The following is a 20,972-nucleotide window of genomic DNA, read 5'->3' on the forward strand; positions in this document are numbered from 1 at the left end:
CACTCCAGTCCAAACCAAAAAAAAAATTATTTTCTGTGTTTGTGAATTGTGTGCGCAGTAGCCGCACGTGCATCAACAAAGTAGTGCCAAGCGTGCGCCTGTGTCATAAGTAAAGGGCCGGCTGGCTTGACCGTTAAAGGGTGCTGTAACCCCCAAAGTACACTCCAGTCCAAACCAAAAAAAAAATTATTTTCTGTGTTTGTGAATTGTGTGCGCAGTAGCCGCACGTGCATCAACAAAGTAGTGCGAAGTGTGCGCCTGTGTCATAAGTAAAGGGCCGGCTGGCTTGACCGTTAAAGGGTGCTGTAACCCCCGAAAGTACACTCCAGTCCAAACCAAAAAAAAATTATTTTCTGTGTTTGTGAATTGTGTGCGCAGTAGCCGCACGTGCATCAACAAAGTAGTGCCAAGCGTGCGCCTGTGTCATAAGTAAAGGGCCGGCTGGCTTGACCGTTAAAGGGTTCTGTAACCTCCAAAGTACACTCCAAACCAAAAAAATATATATTTTCTGTGTTTGTGACTTGTGTGCACTGTGGCTGCACGTGCATCAACAAAGGAGCAGCGCCAAGCGTGCGCCTGTGTCCCATAAATAAAGAGCCGGCTGGCTCATTTCTTAAAGGGTGGTGTAACCCACAAAGTGCACTACTCTCCAGCAAAAATAAAAAAATATTTTCTGTGTTTGTGTGCGCTTTAGCCGCACGTATATTATATATCAATATAACATAAATGGAGGACCAAACTTTCTCCGATAAAAATAAAATAGGGAAAGATCAAGAACCACTTCCTCCTAGTGCTGTTGCTGCTGCTGGGAGTTGTTCATCATCCCTGAGAGGAAGTAGGAACATCACTACTTTTACTAAACAATTGACCCTCCAACAGTCCCTAGCGATGAGGATGAAGTACGACAGCAGTCATCCTGAAGCAAAACGTATAACTGAGGCCTTGACTGCTATGTTGGTGTTAGACGTGCGTCCGGTATCCGACATTAGTGCAGTGGGATTTAGACAATTGATGGAGGTAGTGTGTCCTCGGTTCCAAATCCCGTCTAGATTCCACCTGCATCCTTAAAGCAGCAGCGCCAAGTGTGCGTCTGTCTGTTAAAGGGTGGTGACACCCTCAAAGTGTGCTACACAAACAATAAAAATATTGTTCTTCTTTTTTCTGTCTTTGTGAATTGTGTGGGCTGTAGCCGCACCTGCATCCTTAAAGCAGCAGCGACAAGCGTGCGTCTGTCTGTTAAAGGGTGGTGACACCCTCAAAGTGTGCTACACAAACAATAAAAATATTCTTCTTCTTTTTTCTGTCTTTGTGAATTGTGTGGGCTGTAGCCGCACCTGCATCCTTAAAGCAGCAGCGACAAGCGTGCGTCTGTCTGTTAAAGGGTGGTGACACCCTCAAAGTGTTCTACACAAACAATTAAAATATTATTCTTTTTTTTTCGGTCTTTGTGAAATGTGTGGGCTGTAGCCGCACCTGCATCCTTAAAGCAGCAGCGACAAGCGTGCGTCTGTCTGTTAAAGGGTGGTGTAACTCTCAAAGTGCTCCAAAAAATAAAAAACTATTTTTTTAATGTTTGTGACTTGTGTGCGATGTAGCCGCACTTGCATCCTCAAAGCAGCAGCGACAAGCGTGCGTCTGTCTGTTAAAGGGTGGTGACACCCTCAAAGTGTGCTACACAAACAATAAAAATATTCTTCTTTTTTCTGTCTTTGTGAATTGTGTGCGATGTAGCCGCACTTGCATCCTCAAAGCAGCAGCGACAAGCGTGCGTCTGTCTGTTAAAGGGTGGTGACACCCTCAAAGTGTGCTCCACAAACAATAAAAATATTCTTTTTTTTTTTCTGTCTTTGTGAATTGTGTGGGCTGTAGCCGCACTTGAATCCTCAAAGCAGCAGCGACAAGCGTGCGTCTGTCTGTTAAAGGATTACATCGGTGACAGCATCCAAGTAGGCATGTCAGACAGTCCGTACCTGTACTGGCAGGAAAAAGAAGCAATTTGGAGGTCCCTGTACAAACTGGCTCTATTTTACCTGAGTTGCCCCCCCTCCAGTGTGTACTCCGAAAGAGTGTTTAGTGCAGCCGGGAACCTTGTCAGCGAAAGGCGTAGGAGGTTGCTTCCACAAAATGTGGAGAAGATGATGTTCATAAAATGAATTATCAACTCTTCCAGGGAGACCAGCCTCCAGAACGTACAGAGGGACCTGTGGTTCCAGCAGGGACGAATTAATACTCTGTGAGGATGAGGATGTACACACTGAAGAGGGTGAGGAATCAGTGGATGAGGAGGATGAGGATGACATCTTGCCTCCGTAGAGCCAGTTTGTGCAGGGACAGATTAATTGCCAGCTTGTTTTGTGGGGGCCCAAACGAACCAATCATTTCAGCCACAGTTGTGTGGCAGACCCTGACAATGGAAATGATTGGTTTGTTAAAGTGTGCATGTCCTGTTTATACAACATAAGGGTGGGTGGGAGGGCCCAAAGACAATTCCATCTTGCACCTCTTTTTTTTCTTTGCATTATGTACAGTTTGGGGCCTAGTTTTTCAATGCCATCCTGTCTGCCACTGCAGTTTCACGCCTAGATGGGTCACGTGTTTGTGCCGCCCACTCGTGTCGCTTAGCATAGTCATCCAGCTACCTCGGTGCAACCTTTTGGACATAAAAACACTATTGTGAGGTGTGAGGTATTCAGAATAGACTGGAAATGAGTGGAAATTAAGGTTATTGAGGTTAATAATAGCATAGGAGCAGAAAAACCTACAAATTCTGTGATTTTTAGCTGTTTTTATACTTTTTTTCAAAAAAATACAGATCCAAAACACAAAACCCAGAACCCAAAACACGGAAGGGTGGTTTTGGCAAAACCAATCCAGATCCAAAACACGAAGAAAGATCCAGATCCAAAACCAAAACACAAAACACGAAAAGTGGCCGGTGCACACCCCTAATATTTACTAATATTGTGCCCCCAACTTTGTGAGGTTCTGAATTTGTTGTGGACCCGGGGTGGTGATAGAAGCAGACACAGGAGCAGACTTAATGAAAAAGTGGGGTTTTTAATAAGGGACTGAGAAGACATGGGAGTGGCAAACAAAAGTCCAGGTATAGCACTAAAGTGCACTTGATAACTGTTGTGAGGGTTAATGAACAAATGTCCAGGTAGTGACAGGCAGAACAGTCCAGTATAGGTATGGTGAGCTAAAACAGAATGCAGGCTTGATGAGCTGTAAGTGAATGCAGGTTTGGTGAGCTGTAGCTGATGCAGACAGAGGTAGTGAAGTCCAGCTGAGAATGAAATGAAACAAGGTGCAGGGAAACAGCAGGTTCAGGTACTCAGGCAGGTAGAAAGGTATATGGAGGAGGTAGGGGAATCCAGCAAGGTTTGGAGCAGGTTAGGAAAAGCAGGCTTAGGCAATGAATCCAATAGACAGATTTAAGCACAGGAGCACTCGCTCTCAGCTCTCGCAGAGAAACACGTCGCACTGGCAATGCAAGGGAGCTCTGAACTCCCTTAAATCCCCAGTGCTCAGCCGTGAATGGTCAGAGAGGAGCATGTGACTCAACAGGATAGGGCAACTAGGTCACCTGACCAGAGACAAGATGGCGGCGCCCATGCCAGAACGGAACGGAAGCACCCCCAGGCCTAACCAGACCAGAGTGACAGTATGCCCCCACAGATCCACGCACAGCCAATGCTCTTCGCCAGGCACCACCGCCACCGCCAGACGCCCCTCGCCATAGCGTCCTCACAGGTATTAACCATCAACTACCATGCCGAGAGACCCTGGTCGTGACAGTACCCCCCCCTTTATGGGTGGCCTCAGGACACCTTCTAGGCTTTTCAGGATGAGCCAAGTGGACTTTGTTGACAGGACTGGAAACGTGGATATCCTCAGCTTTGACCCGCCAGAAACAGGAACCAGAAACTGAAAACCCCTCCTGGGGTACGAGACTTGAGGCCCCTTCCTGGGGTGCTAGATCTGAAATCCCCTCCTGGGGAACAAAACTTGAAACATCCTCTCGAGGTATGGGGCTGAAAACCCCATCCTGGGGCTGGACACTCAGAAATCCCTTAAGGGGCTGAGGCTCTGGAGACCTCCTTTGATGTTGAGACCTTAGAGACATCCTCTGGGGTTGAGGCTTTGGAGGCACCCCTCCTGGGGCTACAAAGGACTTCCCAACAGGTGGTTGTAGTTGTATAGCTGTCAAAACTTTTGCCCCAAGCATGGGTGTATTCCGTAGTGTTTCTAGACCACTATCAGGGGATGATGACCGTGACAAGGCGTCGGTCTTTGGAAGGCAAGACACTTGACATTCCACACTCCATGACTGAACCTGCATAGTGTTCCAATCAATTCTGGGGTTGTGTTTACACAGCCACGGGTATCCGAGTATAACTTCATGGGAAGTCTTGGGTATAATGAAAAAACTGATATGTTCAACATGGAGGGTTCCAACACGAACTAAAACAGGTTGAGTTCTCTTAGACACAGTTCCATTACAAAGAGATTTACCATCAATAGAGGTCCAGGAGACAGAATGATCCAAGGTGCTGCAGGGAATTTGTAATTATTCTGCCAACCGAGACGACATGAAATTCCCCGCTGTCCCGGAGTCCAAAAGGGCAGACACAAACACAGGGCTAGAATTAATGTCTAAGGCTATGGACAACACAGAGTCAATATGTTTAGAGGACGGAAGAATTGCTCCTAGCTGAGTGCACCCAGAATTAGCTAGAAACGTGACGCTCCCCGGCTTGCGGGTACAGGAGCCACCAGGTGACCAGAGTCTCCACAGTATAGACAAAGGTTCTCTTTAAAGCGTCTCTGTCGTTCTTCGTTAGAGAGACGGGTATGATTTACCTGCATGGGTTCTTCCTCGGAAAGGGAGGGAGTGGGACGGGTAGGGGAAGGGAAGCGCTTAGCTCTGTGTTTTTCATCTTGGCGCTCTCTAAAGCGTATATCAACTTTATTACAAAGGGAAATGAGATCACTAAGACTAGAGGGTAAATCGCGAGTCACTAGATCATCCTTTAAACGATCTGATAGACCTTGCCAAAAGGCCAATGTCAAGGCGTCTTCATTCCACTTGAGTTCAGATGAAAAAGTCTGAAACTGAATGACGTACTGGCTGACAGGACGGGTCCCTTGTTTTAACTTCATAATACTGGAGGAAGCAGAGGAAGTCCTTCCAGGCTTGTCGAAAATCCTCCTGAATGTTGCTAGGAACTCTGGGTAATTGTCCAGAAGCGGATCTGAACGCTCCCAGAGCGGAGAAACCCATTCTAGGGCGGATAACAAGGACACAATGTAAGCCACTTTGGTTCTAGGAGCAGGGAAATTAGAGGGTTGCAAAGTAAAGTGCACATCGCACTGATTGAGAAATCCACGACACAGTTTTGGAGTACCATCAAACTTATCAGGTGTGGGAAGATGCAAACGAGGACTAGATACAGATGAAGAAATCACAGGAGTGGGGACAGGAGTAGCTGCAAGCACACTAGGAGCCGTTGAAGTAGCTTGTACAGTATCCAGACGGCGTGCAATGTCTTGCACAAACTGTGCCATCTGTCGCTGTATAGTCTCCACACTCTCCAAGCGAGTTGCTATGCTCTGAATTAAATCCTGTTGTTTAGTTATTTCTTGCAGGAACTGAGCCACTTTGTGAGGTTCTGAATTTGTTGTGGACCCGGGGTGGTGATAGAAGCAGACACAGGAGCAGACTTAAATTAAAAAGTGGGGTTTTTAATAAGGGACTGAGAAGACATGGGAGTGGCAAACAAAAGTCCAGGTATAGCACTAAAGTGCACTTGATAACTGTTGTGAGGGTTAATGAACAAATGTCCAGGTAGTGACAGGCAGAACAGTCCAGTATAGGTATGGTGAGCTAAAACAGAATGCAGGCTTGATGAGCTGTAAGTGAATGCAGGTTTGGTGAGCTGTAGCTGATGCAGACAGAGGTAGTGAAGTCCAGCTGGGAATTAAATGAAACAAGGTGCAGGGAAACAGCAGGTTCAGGTACTCAGGCAGGTAGAAAGGTATATGGAGGAGGTAGGGGAATCCAGCAGGGTTTGGAGCAGGTTAGGAAAAGCAGGCTTAGGCAATGAATCCAATAGACAGGTTTAAGCACAGGAGCACTCTCTCTCAGCTCTCGCAGAGAAACACGTTGCACTGGCAATGCAAGGGAGCTCTGAACTCCCTTAAATCCCCAGTGCTCAGCCGTGAATGGTCAGAGAGGAGCATGTGACTTAACAGGATAGGGCAACTAGGTCACCTGACCAGAGACAAGATGGCGGCGCCCATGCCAGTACAGAACGGAAGTACCCCCAGGCCTAACCAGACCAGAGTGACAGTATGCCCCCACAGAACCACGCACAGCCAATGCTCTTCGCCAGGCACCACCGCCACCGCCAGATGCCCCTCGCCATAGCGTCCTCACAGGTATTAACCGTCGACTACCATGCCGAGAGACCCTGGTCGTGACACCTTTTCACTTATATATAATGGTTTTGTGCCTCCACCCATTCACTTATACAGATTTGTGTGTGTCTATAGGGGTGCTCCCTCACCCCTATAGACACACACACACACACACCCTCACCCCTTCACGCGCACACATGTAGATAGATAGATATTGTGCCCCTCTCACCCTCTTCACTTATACATATTTAATGATGTTGTGCTCCCTCACCCCTACACACACGTAGACAGATATTGTGCCCCATTTTACCCTCTTCACTAATATATATTTAATGATTTTCTGCCCCTCTCACCCCTTCACTGCCATGGAATGCACATTTTCCGGGTGCCATGACTACATTCTACACCTCTGGTGCCACCCACGTGAGGCCACTTCTACAAATTTTTCCAGGGCGACTTTTAGTTCCAAATCTGCCCCTGTAATTCAGTGTAATTACTCAGAAATGTTTATTAGGCCAAGTTATTATAAGGAGAAAAGCCTGGCTTCTTTAGTTTCGTTAGCATAAGATGTTCTCTCTGTGGTTAAAAATTCATACTATGTATATAAACATGATAAATTAATATAGAATATAATAGTGCTAATGCATATATTCCCCTCAGATATGTTATTAAGGGGCTGATGCTGAACGCATCTTGTGTCTGGGCATATCGTGGGTAGTATAAAATGTCAGAGAGTAAACTATAATGGAAAAAAGCTAATCAAAGCAGAAGGGCCGTAACTCGGCACATTAGCACCTTGTGCTGGCCCCGCTCACTGAGCGCACAACGTCATGACATTCTGGGGGCATGCCTGGCAGCTTTGGTAAGTGTAGTGATGACTGCGCGTCCTTGGGTTGCATATATTATACAGGGTTCCCGTCTGGAGCGTCCACAGCTCACTTTGCGGGTGCTGAAGCAATCCTGGCTGCAAGGTGCAGTTCCAGGCACCCCGCTAGCCAAAAGCAACGGCCATTGGGCGTTGACGGTGCCACCCACAGAGCCTCTGTGCGATGCCACTGGTCGCCAATAGCTAGTTACGGCCTTGCATGCCCTGCCATGTCACAGGCTGTGTTTGAAATATGGTAGTTAGGAGCTGATTGACCGGTACCTTATCACTGTTCACTTTATCTCCTAACAGCTTAATAAATAGACCCCTTAGAGTTTGAATGATAAGGGTGCCATTTACAGTATTCACAGCTCTTATGTATTATAATCTATGACTTTTTCAGGGGACTGTATCATTCAGTTTGATGCCAGAAATGTGCCAATTTAATAGCTCCTGTTATATTTTGCTACCATATAGTTTTGCTGAATTAGAAAATATTTTTTTTCCTCTGAGAACTACTAAGGGATATTGCTGCAAAAAAATTACAATGTATACCAGTGCATCATAGTATCAAGTGACGTTCTAGAACAATGTTATGCAAAATAATGTAGTCTAATATACTCGTACATGCAACCAAGTAGTGAAATGGGCTCTATTTATAGTATAGACATTAAACCTATTTCCTTTTTGACATTTTTCATGGCTCTTTGTTGCAACAAATTCTCCTTATTTATATAATTGATACTGCTGGGACAGACAAAGTGGAAAATCTCTGTCCCAGCAAACCCTCACCTGGCCATCGTGACGTCTTTCACAATTTCGTAAATATACCCCCAGTATCTTCTTTTCAAGACCGTTTCAGTATTTTCTAAAATTTTTATTTTTAATTCTGCTTATCCTAATTAATGAATGCTAAATTGTTCTTAACGCAGTTATGTCGTACCCCTTCCTGTTTCTTTTTCCTCAGCTCTGGCATGCTCATTCTCTCACAGTGGGGCCAATTCATTCTGGGAGTTCAGTGCTCACCATGTACAGAAGTCTCGAAGAGGTAAATTAATATTGTTCTGGGCTATTACACTGGGGAACAAAAATATATATTTTTTTCTTGCCAAGGATTTAAGATCGGTTTGAGAGTACTCGCTGGTCCTATTTTCGCATTAGATCTTCGCTATAGCTGAATTGACTCCAGTTTTCAAATCAATGAAAAATTATAAAATTCAATTATTTTCTCCATTTGAAGTACCTTACTAGTCTAGGCTGCTTTACTTAACAGAATCAACTTAGTTTTTATTTTTTAACAGCTACCCTCAACAATAACAATAATTTATTTTATTTGTGATAACGTAGCTGGTAGTAACGTTTGAGACACATAACACATTCAAATCTCCTCACTAACACTGGGACGAGGTGTGTCAGTGCACTGCTGAGCCTGCTGGGACATCCTCAGACCACAGCCAGGAGCCATGCCTCCTCCCAGCATACAGAGAGGAGCAACAGAGAGGACCGAGTGACGCAGTTAGCACACCTCCTGGTCCTTTTTCGACCCTCTCTCTGTCCCACCACAAATAATTTCCCGCCGTTTCCACTCATCGCAAAATTTACCGGGAGAGGGTTCCTCAGTTTTGCATCAAGATCTTAACATGACAAAAGTTTGTGCTAAGATGGTTCCAAGGCTTCTCACTGCCGAGCAGAAAGAAAATCAAAAGTAAATTTGTACAGATATTTTGGAACAAATATAGTAAAATCTGTACTATGGGGAACCCGTATTGCATCAGTTACTGAGGTAAAGAAGAAAACGACAGAGCTGATGAGACAGCTGATAAACATGGAGTTCTGTTTTGACCAATAGAAAATAAGAATGCAGTGGGGTGTGGATGCAGGAGGGAGTGCATAGAAGGGCAATGAAGTTAAAATGTACATAATATAATTAAACATAAATGATAGCTTAAGTCTTGTTATTTAATAGCCACACCTTGCACACTGTAATACATTCAGTAATTTCCCAATTTGACATTGTAATCTTGTAATACTTTTTAATCATAATTTATCATAACTTGATGACTTCCCTCACACCGTCCACTTCATTATAGAGGACGACAGCTCAGAGGAGGTGTCTGAGGAGTGCCCATGTGTGAATGGTCGCTGCGTGAAAGGTCCTCATGGAGTCACATGTGAGTGCCAAGGAGGCTTCCAGCTGGACATCACTCGGACCCGCTGCAATGGTGAGCCAGAGCCCTCACTAGATAATCCATTCCATTAGTCATATATTTCAATGTGTTCTGTAGTCATTTCTTTTCACTATGACACAAGGGCTTTGCAATAAGGCATCTCCAAAACAGCAGAAGTTATACCAACTTGATAGATACACAGATGCAAAGATTTTTTAGAGTGACTTGGGAGTCATGCTTAATTGTTGTACCTACACTACCTACCTTAGGGCCTGATTCAGAGCCTCTCGTAAGCGGCCGCTCATTCGCTCCGAGCGAAGTTTGCCCAACTGCGCATGCGTACGGATCGTAATACGCATGCGCGAACCAGTCAGTGCGGCCGAAAATCGTTTGTTCGCTAAATTGCGAATGCCTGCTAATATGAGTGACAGGAGGAGGCGTTTGTGGGTGGTAACAGGGGAAGGTGCTTGTAAAACGGGGAGTGGAAATCAGAACGCAGGCGTGCTTAAAGGTCAAAATGGGCGTTTTATGGGTGTGCATAATTAAAACAGCAGCGTCATTGACCACGTCACTGGGTTATTTTATAGCCAGAACTGCTCGCAAATTTGTGGTAGCAAACACCAGCCACAAGAATAGCGAGCAGTTCATACGCTGTTCGATGTACTCGATTAATCTAATAAATAGCGGACATGACGTATGGTGCGAGCGACCAGGGGGCGTCTTTTTCAAAATTACAACCGCAAGTTTTGTTCGCTCGTTCAGACATAGAGGCGTCAACAGACCGCAAAGAGCGAACGGTTCATTTGAATAGCCACCCCTTTTTGTTGAACGAACGACCGCATATAGCGACTGGCTCTGAATCAGGCCCTTAGTCAGTATGCCAATTTATAACATCTTACAAAGTAAGTTTAAGAAAGAGTAAAGGCAGCATGAAATACAAGGATCAGCATGTGCACAAAGATTTTCAGTGCTCTGTTTGTGTGTCACTTCTGAGAAAGTTTGTAACAGTTTGTGTTTTGGCCTGGGAGCTATTTACAGCTAGAGCAGTGATTCTCAGGTACCCCAACAGGTCATGTTTTGTATATTTATTTAATCATGTACAGATGAGGATAATCTCTTTTGCTGGGTCAGTCCTACCTGTTTCCACAGATAGAAATCCTCAAAACATGACCTGTTGGGGATACCTCAGGGTTGGAGATGTGAACCACTGAGTTAGAGGAAAGCATATCAAGTTTCCTCTGTATTACTTATCTTACAGCAGTTACTGCACTGACTTGTTATATAATTATATAAATATAAGTTTGATAATGAAATGTATAACAAAAATGTGTGAACAACTGTCATACCCCTTTTACACCTAAATTCCGGGTCTGACCCGTGGTTGGAACAGGGTTCCAATCCAGATCAGACCCGGAATTTAGCCGGCGCCGACCCAGGACATTCCCGAGTCGGTGCCGTTCACACTGGAGTCGGGTCTGCATAGAGCCGGCTTTTCCGGCATTGAAGTGGACGCTTGGAGATGACATCATCTCCAAGTGCCACTGAAGCTGGACCAATCGGCCGGCATGTGTCGTGTTCCAGGTCATCGTGACCCGGAGTGCGCCATTCACACTACAGGGTTTTCACGGGTTACTCCTATGTTAAACCCTATAAGTTACCTGGGTTGGATTGCCGAGTCACTCGACCCGGCGATCCAACCCTCTCCCCTTTTACACCAGAGAGCTGCCCTGCAATAACCGGGGTTTTAGCTCCGGTGTAAAAGGGGTATAAATAGCCTCTTCCTTATAAACACTTTGGAGTCAAACCAATTAGGTGCGAATTGCGAGTAGCGAGTTAGTTTCTTGAAATTCACATTGATGCGAGCTCCAGAGAATTCTCCAATCCAATTAAAAAAGCCTATTTGCACTACTCGCAACGGAGGGGTGCGAATTGACTGCCAAATGAGATTTGAGAGAAGTGCATGAAAAAGTGGGGAGACCATCCTGGACCCCCCAAAATGGATAATTTAGTTAGCAGGACCGCATTGAAGCCTGTTTGTGGGCATTAGGAAGGTACTGTAGGTTTTAAATGGTGGCAAATGGCTGATTTGTACTTTTTTTAAAAAAATGCAAGAAAATGATGAACAAACTTTTTTGGTTTACTCTCAAACTAATTAAACAAAAAATGCAAAAAAAGTAGGAAAAAGGGTGATTTGGGGGTGCGTTGAGGACACCTTGAAAAATGTAAAAAAATATATATTTTTCAATTAAAATATTGTAATTAGATTTGGGGTGCCTAAACTAACGAAAAAGTTGATTTTGGGGTAATTTGAGGACAATTTTTTCCCCCCCAAAAAATGACATGTAATTATTGGACTAAGCTCATTGGAAACTTCCAATTGCCTAATTAGTCATTAGGGGAGGGGTGTCCAAGTAGTTCAGCACAGTGTCCCGATATTTTTAACCTTAAAATAAAGATTTTCCTTTCCATCAGCAAATGGAAAAATGCAAATTCAGTTTGACTGATTCAGTGCGAGTTGCTAATTGGATTGCAAAATTAATTTGCTATGCGAATTCCAAGAGAAATTAGCAACTCGCACCTAATTGGATTGACCCCTTTATTTGAGTATTGCATTTGTTCTGCTCCGATGTATTTGTTTACTGATTAAAGTTATGCTAGGTACACACTTGTCAGACTGATCGGCTGTTCGGCTGACCTGCTGGCCAACAGACTTGGTAAGTATGCGACTGTGCATTTGATACTTACTATATTAATTGGCCGACCGATATGTCTGGCTGGAGGAAGTAGTGTTAACATCATTTTAACTGTTTCCAGTGGCCAGCATATGGGTCGGTCGTGTGTACACTCCGGCAGATGTTAATGATATATCAGCAAGACAAGGGCGTATTTATAATGGGTGCAGGGTGTGCGGGGCTCACAGGCCCTTGGGTCCAAGGGGGGCCTGCACTGCACACCCTGCACCCATAAAACATACCTCCCCGGAGTCCCATGTCAGCTGCGGTGTCTGCGCCTGTAAAAACGGCTGGAAAATGTCCACTGCGGCCATTTTCCCATCGTTTGCACATGCGCAGTACAGGGAAAATGGCCACTGTGGCCATTTTCCCGGTAACCTACGATTCACTATAGATTCTGGGCACACTCTCGTGCCCAGAGTCTATAAGTGCGGCGCTGGCCGCACACCGCTCAGTGCGCTGACGGCCGCTGGACGGAGAGGAGGGGGCCCATGATGGAGACTGCACGACTGCACACAGGCCCCCTCCTATCTAGAAACGCCCCTGAAGCAAGATATATCGCATCTGCCATGCTGCACGGCTGACACAATATATGTGAACAACGTTGTTCACAAATATATTAGATGTACACATGAGCTGATGGTCGGGACAATATATAGTTCGTCGGCTGTGCGAACAATATATTGTATATTGTTTGGGAACCTGCATGCGCAGATTCCTGAACATTGGGAATCTGCGATTAGCAGTGCACTAGCATGCACTGCTGAATCAGGCCCTTGGAGTGGAAAAAAGCCGTGTTCGCTGCATTGTAGCACTTTGCATGCTGATTGACTCAGTCACACACAGATATACCAGTGTCACATATCAAATTAATCAGCACAGTCTCCTGGTGTATCGCATTGCAACTAAGATGAATTCTTGGCAAACAAAGAAGCCCGGTGCTAGCAGAGTCTAACGGGACCAGGTATGCAAAGAGGGGCTGTTTGGCGCAACTGCAGCAAAGACGAGTAAGGATACATCTGTACCATGAAAAGGGGTGTTTTCTCTGTGGAGTTGGAGTATAATTATTAAGAACAAAATCAGACCAGTGAACCTGGCATACAGAGGTACAGGACATTATATATTTTTTCTTCCTCCACTAGGGCGCACAGGGATGACTCTAGCTATAGCCTGGAGAGGAGAGTCTGGGCACCAAACAGTTAATGAAATTACCGACAAGCCCAGGCTCCCTCACCTCTATACCCTGGCCCGAGCCACTGGACCTCAGTTTTGAGTTTGGTGCCGGCAGGAGTTTAGGTGGTTTAGGTGGTTCCCCACTGTTTATATGATTTAGTTTATTTCTTTTTTTGTTTACCTAGCTGGTAGTTGCTGCAACAGAAGCAGGTATATATTCATATTTCACTATATACTAGCACTACAAAGACCCTTGTGTGCTTACACCTTACTAACTAGTTTGGTGTATAGTTTTTCTGTGACTTACAGTATGTCCAGAAATAAAACTACTAAAGGAGGCTGGTGCTACTGCATTGCACACTTACAAACAGTGTCTTAGAGTAATTTCTCCTTAGGGATCCGGAGCATGATGGTCTGTGTGTCAATTGCTTTGGGGCCCTACAACAGGTCATTTAGCCTATGGCTTCTACTCAAAAAGCGGCTTGGGCGTCTCTGCTGACACAGGTAATGTCACAAAGGTTAGACCGTATGTCAGTGCCAGTACCACCTTTCCCTGTCACTGTGCCACTGCTCCCCATGGTGGAGCAACTCTGATCTTTGCCCAGTCTGTCCAGGGGTTAGTTCAGCTGTCCATGTCCTTTCAGAAGATGCTGGATAGAGATGGGGCTCCTAGGCGTTGACCTGCTCCATGTGAAAGTTCCACTCTATTATCTGCCGGAGGTTCGGATTCAGAGATATTCTCAGATGGCGAGGCTAGCGCTTCCATTGCCTCAGACGTAGAAACGTCTTCTGTCCCAGAGGAGGCTATGTCTCCTGTAGATGTAGAGGGTCTTATCAGAGCAGTTAAGTCAATTCTACTAGTGGAGGAATTGGAGCAACCTCCTAGATTCAAGGCACCTGTCTTTAAAAGACAGTGGCGGAATTTCCGTCTTCTGCACAGCTAGAAGATCTCCAGGTGGAGGCGTGGACTCAACTTAGTAAACTCTCTCAAGTTTCTAAGCATATTGCTACCTTTTATCCTCTCCCTGCTGCTGATAGGGCTAAGTGGGAGTCTTCTCCACCAGTGGATACCCACATTACTCGGCTTATTCAGTCATCCCTCCTACCTTTCCCTAACATGGCATCTCTTAAAGATCCTACAGATAGGAAATTGGAAAATTTCTTAAAGACCATTTATGTGACTGCAGGCTTTGGCTTATCCAGCCCTGGCATCGGCTTGGGTAGCTAAAGCTGTGGGCCGCTGGGTAGAAAATTGGAAGAAGGTTTCACCTCTGGTGCACACAGAGATGACTTAGTTACTATGGTTGCACATATCAAAGAAGCAGCATATTATTTATCCGAAGCATCTATAGATCCTGGAATTTTAACCTCTATAAAGTTTCTGCTTTGGCAGAAGAGCTCTCTGTCTGCACACCTGGAAAGTGGACATAGAATCTAAAAGACTCTGGAAGTCCTTCCATTTTCAAGTGACAATCTGTTTGGTCCTGAATTGGACAAGATCATGAATATGTTGGCTGCATCCAAATCGACTTTCTTACCATCTGCCACCACTACGAGACCAAGGACTTCAGTATCTTGTTCCTTTCGCCCTCAGGGTAAGGCCAGAGGTCAGCCCTTCCCCAAATTACAGGGTTCTGCTCCTAAAAGTTCCAAGCCCAGAGGTAAACAACCCTGGTCCACCAGACGTCCAGCTGCCAAACCAATGGACAAGCCTGCTGCATGATGGGGTGGGCCTCCTCCCAGGGGACCTCGTAGTGGGAGGCCAACTTCTTCACTTTTTGGTGGCTTGGTGTCTCAGGGCTAAGCTCTCACCTTTTGTCAACGTCCACCTTCAAGGTTCTTTCCATCAACCTTCCTACACAGCTGGAAAAGGCAGAAGCTCTCGAGGCGTCTATTCGCTTTCTTATGGCCTCAGGGGTCATTATTCCTGTTACCCATCCCGAATTCCACATAGAGTCCTTGCTGTCCATCATTCTTTGGAACCAGGGGATTTTATGGCATCACTGGATATTCAGGATGCCTATTTGTATATCCCTATAAGAACCAATTACCAACATTTTCTCAAGTTTGCTATCTAAACCAGACACTACCAATATCAGGTGTTACCCTTTGGACTATCCACGCCCCTCGGGTGTTCACAAAAGTCATGGTAGTCATGGCAGCACATCTGCGCTGCAAGGGTGACAGAATCTTACCATACCTGGGTAACTTTCTTCTCTCACAATTTCCAGCAGTTCTCAGGGATCACATCCATATGAAGGTGGAGGTTTTTCAATCACATGGGTGGATTATCAATTTGAAGAATTACACGCTCTCTCCATCCCAGGAGATGCTCCATCTGGGAGCCTTGTTGGATTCCAGAGCTCAGAGAGTCTTCCTCCCTTCCGACAAGATTGTCATTATAAACCAGAATTCGCACCTTTCTCAGTCAGCGTTGAGTGTCCATTCACTCGTGCATGCAGATTCTGGGGTCGTTAGTTTCAACATTCGACATGGTGGAGTATTGTCAGTTTCACTCCTGGCCTCTCCAGGGATGCATTCTGAATCGTTGGATCAAGTCACGTCCAAACCTCAAGACTCAGACTCAATTATTTCCCAGGAAGTTCATCTCTCCCTACTATGGTGGCTCCAGCATTCTCATCTGGACAAGGGATGTCCCTTTTGGATCCAGGACTGGGTCCTACTCCCCACCGATGCAAGCTTTTGGGGGTGGGTGGCTGTAACTTGTCATATAACCTTTCAGGGATGTTGGACACGTCAGGAAAGCCAGCTATCCATCAACAACCTGTTACTTTGTGCCATGTACAGGGCCTTTTGTCAGGCACAGCACCTCCTTCAGGTTCACCCTCTGAAGATAGTCATTCAACGCAACTGCAGTGGCCTACATAAACCACCAGGGAGGCACTCGCAGTCAGGGGTCAATGCAAGAGGTCAGCAGGATTCTTCACTGGGCGGAGTGTCATCTTCCAGCACTGTCTGTAATCTTCATCCTGGGCGTTCAAAATTTGGAAGCAGACTTCCTAAGTTATCAAGATGTCCATGCAGGCGAGTGTGCATTACATCCAGACGTCTTCCATCTGTTAGTCTATTGGTGGGGCCTACTAGACATCGGCATGATGGTGTCTCGCTACAACTACCTGCTTCCAAAATATTGCTCCTGCACCAGGTATCCGGGAGCTCTCCTGTGGATGCACTGTCAGTGCCCTGGATGGACTTTTCCACTCATTTATGTCTTCCTTCAAATCTCAATGATTCCTCGGGCCCATTGCAAGTTCAAACTGGAAGAAGGCACTCTGATCCTGGTGGCTCCAGATTGGCCCTGGAGGGTGGGGTATGCAAATCTTCTGGACCTGTCCATAGATACCACACTGGATCTTCCACTGTGGCCGGATCTTCTGTCTCAGGGCCCCTACTTCCATCCGGATCTAGCCCATCTCACTTTGATGGGTGGCTCTTGAGACATCCATCTTAAGAGCAAAAGGATTCTCCAGATTGGTTGTCAGGACCATCTGCAGGCAAGGAAACTATTCGGCTCATATATATCATCGGGTTTGGCGTACCTACTTTTCGTGGTGTTCGACTAGGTATTTCAACCCCAGGTCTTTCCGCCTTTCCCATATCCTTTCTTTTTTGCAGACAGGTCTGGATTTGGGCCTTCAGCTCTCATCCTTGAAGGTCCAGATTTCGGCTTTGTCTGTCCTTTTTCAAAGACAGATAGCTCTGCTTCCTGCAGTGAGAACTTTTTTTCCAGGGAGTTCTCCATGTGCAACCACCGTTTGTTTCTCCTGTGGCTCCCTGGGATCTTTCTTAGCTCTCCGAGCTCTTCAGTCGGCTCCATTTGAACCGTTATAGACAGTTGAATTGTGTTGGCTCAAGTGGAAAATGGTGTTTCTATTAGCCATCGCGTTGGCTCGAAGGGAATCGGATTTGAGCGCTCTCTTGTGTCGCTCTCCATTTCTTGTGTTCCATTCCGACAGGGCTGTCTTAAGCACTCGCCTAGGCTACCTTCCCAAGGTAGTGTCCTGTTTTCATGATAATCAGGAAATAGTAGTTCCTGCATTTCAGTCTACGGATCCATCTCACCCTGAGGCTTCGTTGGATGTGGTGAGGGCTCTCCGTTTTTATGTCAAAAGGATTAAAAGGTTTCGTAAGTCAGATTCTCTATTTGTGTTGTACGATTTTCCACAAGAAGGGCTGGCCGGCTACTAAGCAGACCTAAGCCCACTGGCTTTGCTTTACCATTTGCCAGGCTTACTCCTTGGTGAACCTACCTACCCCTGCCATGGTGACGGCCCATTCCACCTGGTCAGTGGGGACTTCGTGGGCTTCTGCAGAACAGCTCTGTAAGGCTGCCACATGGTCGTTTACTCAGAGTCATCCCTGGGCCCCCTAGTGCAGGAAAAAGAAAAGGAGATTTATGTCTTACCTGTAAAGTCTTTTTCATTCGGCTCCATAGGGGACACAGGGCGCCCACCCTGACACACCTGTCTGCTGGGGGTGTTTTCTTGATGACCGGTCCGGCTGTACTTTCCATGGCATGTATGATTCTGTATGTATGCCGACCTTCCTTCCTCCCTGCCTTGCTCCTGCTGGGGGCTTGCAAACAAAACTGAAGTACAGTGGCTGGGGGCGAGGTATAGAGGTGTGGGTGCCTGGGCTTATGGGTAATTTCATTATATTTGGTGCCCAGACTCTCCTCTCCAGGCTATTCCCTCAGTCATCCCTGTGCCCCATATGGAAAAAGACTTAACAGGTAAGATATTAGTCTCCTTTCTCCAAAAGTTAGTAAATTTTTTAGGTTTGACAGTTGTGGATTGTGAATAACAGGCTAATTTACAGCCTGGACCTATTTAAGTAGCTTCTGAATCCCTGCCCGTAACGCTGATTTTTTAGCCGACCACTCATACACTTGCTGCAGAGGCCGGCTGGGAGGAGAGCGCAAAGCGACCCCTGGCCAGTCGATCTTCAGATATATCGTTCAAAAGTTATGGTTGAATCACTGAATGAGCTAGACACTGAACTGAATGTTATGAAATATAAAGTACTGGTAAAATTTTATACAAGCATTAATATCTAAAGATGAAAATATGTGCATAAAAGACAATATTGCCACAGTCTTACATCATGATTTTGACTTATTTGTCTAACAGATCTGGATGAGTGCAGACAGAAGAATCCAAGAGGACCTCTCTGCAAAAATAGCCGTTGTATAAACACATTGGGATCATTCCGGTGTGTGTGTAAAGGAGGGTACACGCGCTCTCGTCACCCCCACATCTGCAACCTACAGAGAAAAAAATAGTTTGTTTGCCATAGTCAGCAAAAACCCTCCAGCGTGCAGCCAATTGAACTGAAGTGCCGCAAGGAAATCTAGTTCTATAAAACTTCGAGTAAGGAGTGAGACAAATATAAGATGTATGGTAACCAAGATATTTGTAAGATAAAGAAGCATTAAGTAATATTTTTGTACAGAACAGTATACCTTTGTGTATCATTCAGTTTATCTCATATTCATATTATCTATATATTTATAAAAAGGGTAGTTGACTACACCCTTCCTGTACAGACATAATGCTCTACAGTTATAGTCAAGGCAATTTGTTTCCTCAAAAAAGGACCACTGTATGCATGTGTCTATGTATGTATAGGTGTAAATAGAGGAATGATTTATTATGCAGAATACCTGGGACTGCAGCATAGTTTTTCTTTCTGTAATTTGGAGCTCTGTACCTAAAATACTATCAAGTATATTTAAAAATTACATGTCTTCCTTGCACTGCCCCAGATATTGCACTCTTTGTATATTCTTTCAGCAGTGTTCCTCGCGGTGTCTGTAGGATAGGTGCTAAGTGATAATGTGTAACCAACCAGCTACAGCAACTACTTACCTTCTTCCCATTCTGCTGCTCTAAACTGTTTTTTATTGGTTTCTGGATAATAAATCCCACATTTACATTATATGCCTTTGGCATGTGACCACATCATTTAAATAATTTAAATTAAAAAAAATCATACAAACCTTGCACTCACCTACTTACATTCCAAACTGTAATTCATTTAAGTTCAGGGAATGTCATTTTCAAAATATTGCAATAATTTGTCAAGCTGACCAACCACGTCACGGTTTCACCTGCAGACCGCCCGTACACACAGAGCGGCAGCCGCTAGGAGGGGGGCAGGACACGCCCACTGGGACACGCCTCCTGGTCGCCGGGTCCCGCAGATGATGGCCGTTCAGTGTGTATGAACGACCATCATCTGCAGATATATCTGCAGATCACTCGAGCTACAGATATACCGTATGTGTTAGGTGTGTACCCACCTTTAGTTAGTCAGAGTCAGTGGGACTGACCAGAAGGGGAGACCAGGACGGGGTTGGTCAGCTTGATAGATTATTGATATAGATTATTGCATCATTTTGGAACTAACATTCCCTGAATTTAAATGAATTACGGTTTGGAATGTAAGTAGGTGAGTGCCGAGTTTGTACATATATACAGGCACAAGCTCCTTTTATTGTATTATTTGTATGACTTTCAATTGTTGCCCTTACTGAGAAATAAATATATTTATTGTAATTTTACATTTTTACATGTGTGAACGTTCTTTTCACTTAGCTCTTTCTTTATCAAACTATCTACATTTGTTCAGACAGACAAGTCAATTTACTATTTATACAATTAAGGCCCGTATTCAATTTGAAGCGTTAAGTCCGGATCCGCGTTAAGTTTCTGCTGAGGACGTCATTATCGCCTGTTTTGGTTTTCCTCCGTATTCAATTTGAAACACTTTCAAAGTATCGCCTATGAATGGCAGGCGGAAAAAAGTGCAGAATTGAGGTTTTGGGGTGCAACGTTGCGGGAACCCCCGTGCAGCCTTCAGACTGTCCCCCAAAGGTAATTTGTGTCAAACATTTTTTTTTTTAAACTTAAGGACACCCCAAAAATTGACTTTGAAAAAGGGGGCGAAAAAACAAAATGTTGGGGTACAAACTTAAAAACTAGCGAACTTGAATCTGGGGGGGTCCCCAAGTATGCCCCAAGTGTTTTTTTTTATTGCAGGTGCTTGTGGCAGGTGGATTTTTTAACGAGTTTTTCATATTCACTTTTTCAATTTAAATATGCTGACCCCCATTTTCAAGTACCCCAAATTTGCTGGAAAAAATACTCCTAAATACTATTCTGCATCAGGTATAGAAAAACACTATTTAGCAGCTATTGAGCCCATTTAAAAACACCAAAATACCTTCAGCAAGCCAAATCGGGGTGTACCATAGTGAACCCCCATGTCAGAGCATCATTTGGGGGGTGTCAGGCTGATTTCCCCAAAACTGACAGTACTTTCCGCTTGTTAAAGTATCGCCGGGTCCCGTTTACACATACTTTCAAATTGAATACGGGGTAAAGCGTGCACGCGCGCGATACTTTTCCCGCCTCCAAAACAGGCGAAGTCGGCTTTAAGTCCGGGCCGCGTTAACTTAGCGCGCCTCGACTCAAATTGAGTACGGCTCTAAGTGTTATACTTTCATACTCTCCCGAAATGTCCAGGGAACTCACAAAGTTTTGGGGAGTCCCACAAACTCCCCATAGAGTAGATCACCCTCTCACATCCCAC

At 45.2% G+C, this 20,972-nt stretch overlaps 1 protein-coding gene across 2 annotated transcripts in view; it reads left to right on the forward strand.

Annotated features, from left to right (window-relative positions):
* The window catches only part of LTBP3 (latent transforming growth factor beta binding protein 3), a 210,874-nt gene extending 190,933 nt beyond the window's left edge, over positions 1–19,941 (forward strand). For both annotated transcript variants that reach the window (XM_088442533.1, XM_088442534.1), the window contains 3 exons: positions 8,253–8,333; positions 9,376–9,507; positions 18,509–19,941. In XM_088442533.1, the coding sequence (XP_088298659.1) occupies positions 8,253–8,333; positions 9,376–9,507; positions 18,509–18,660 (365 nt within the window). In that variant the 3' untranslated portion in view covers positions 18,661–19,941. The remainder of the gene's footprint in view (positions 1–8,252; positions 8,334–9,375; positions 9,508–18,508) is intronic.
* The last annotated feature ends 1,031 nt before the right edge of the window (positions 19,942–20,972 follow it).

Source organism: Taudactylus pleione, unplaced genomic scaffold (assembly GCF_031769625.1).
Source record: "Taudactylus pleione unplaced genomic scaffold, aTauple2 ptg000313l, whole genome shotgun sequence".
Classification (NCBI taxonomy): domain Eukaryota; kingdom Metazoa; phylum Chordata; class Amphibia; order Anura; family Myobatrachidae; genus Taudactylus; species Taudactylus pleione.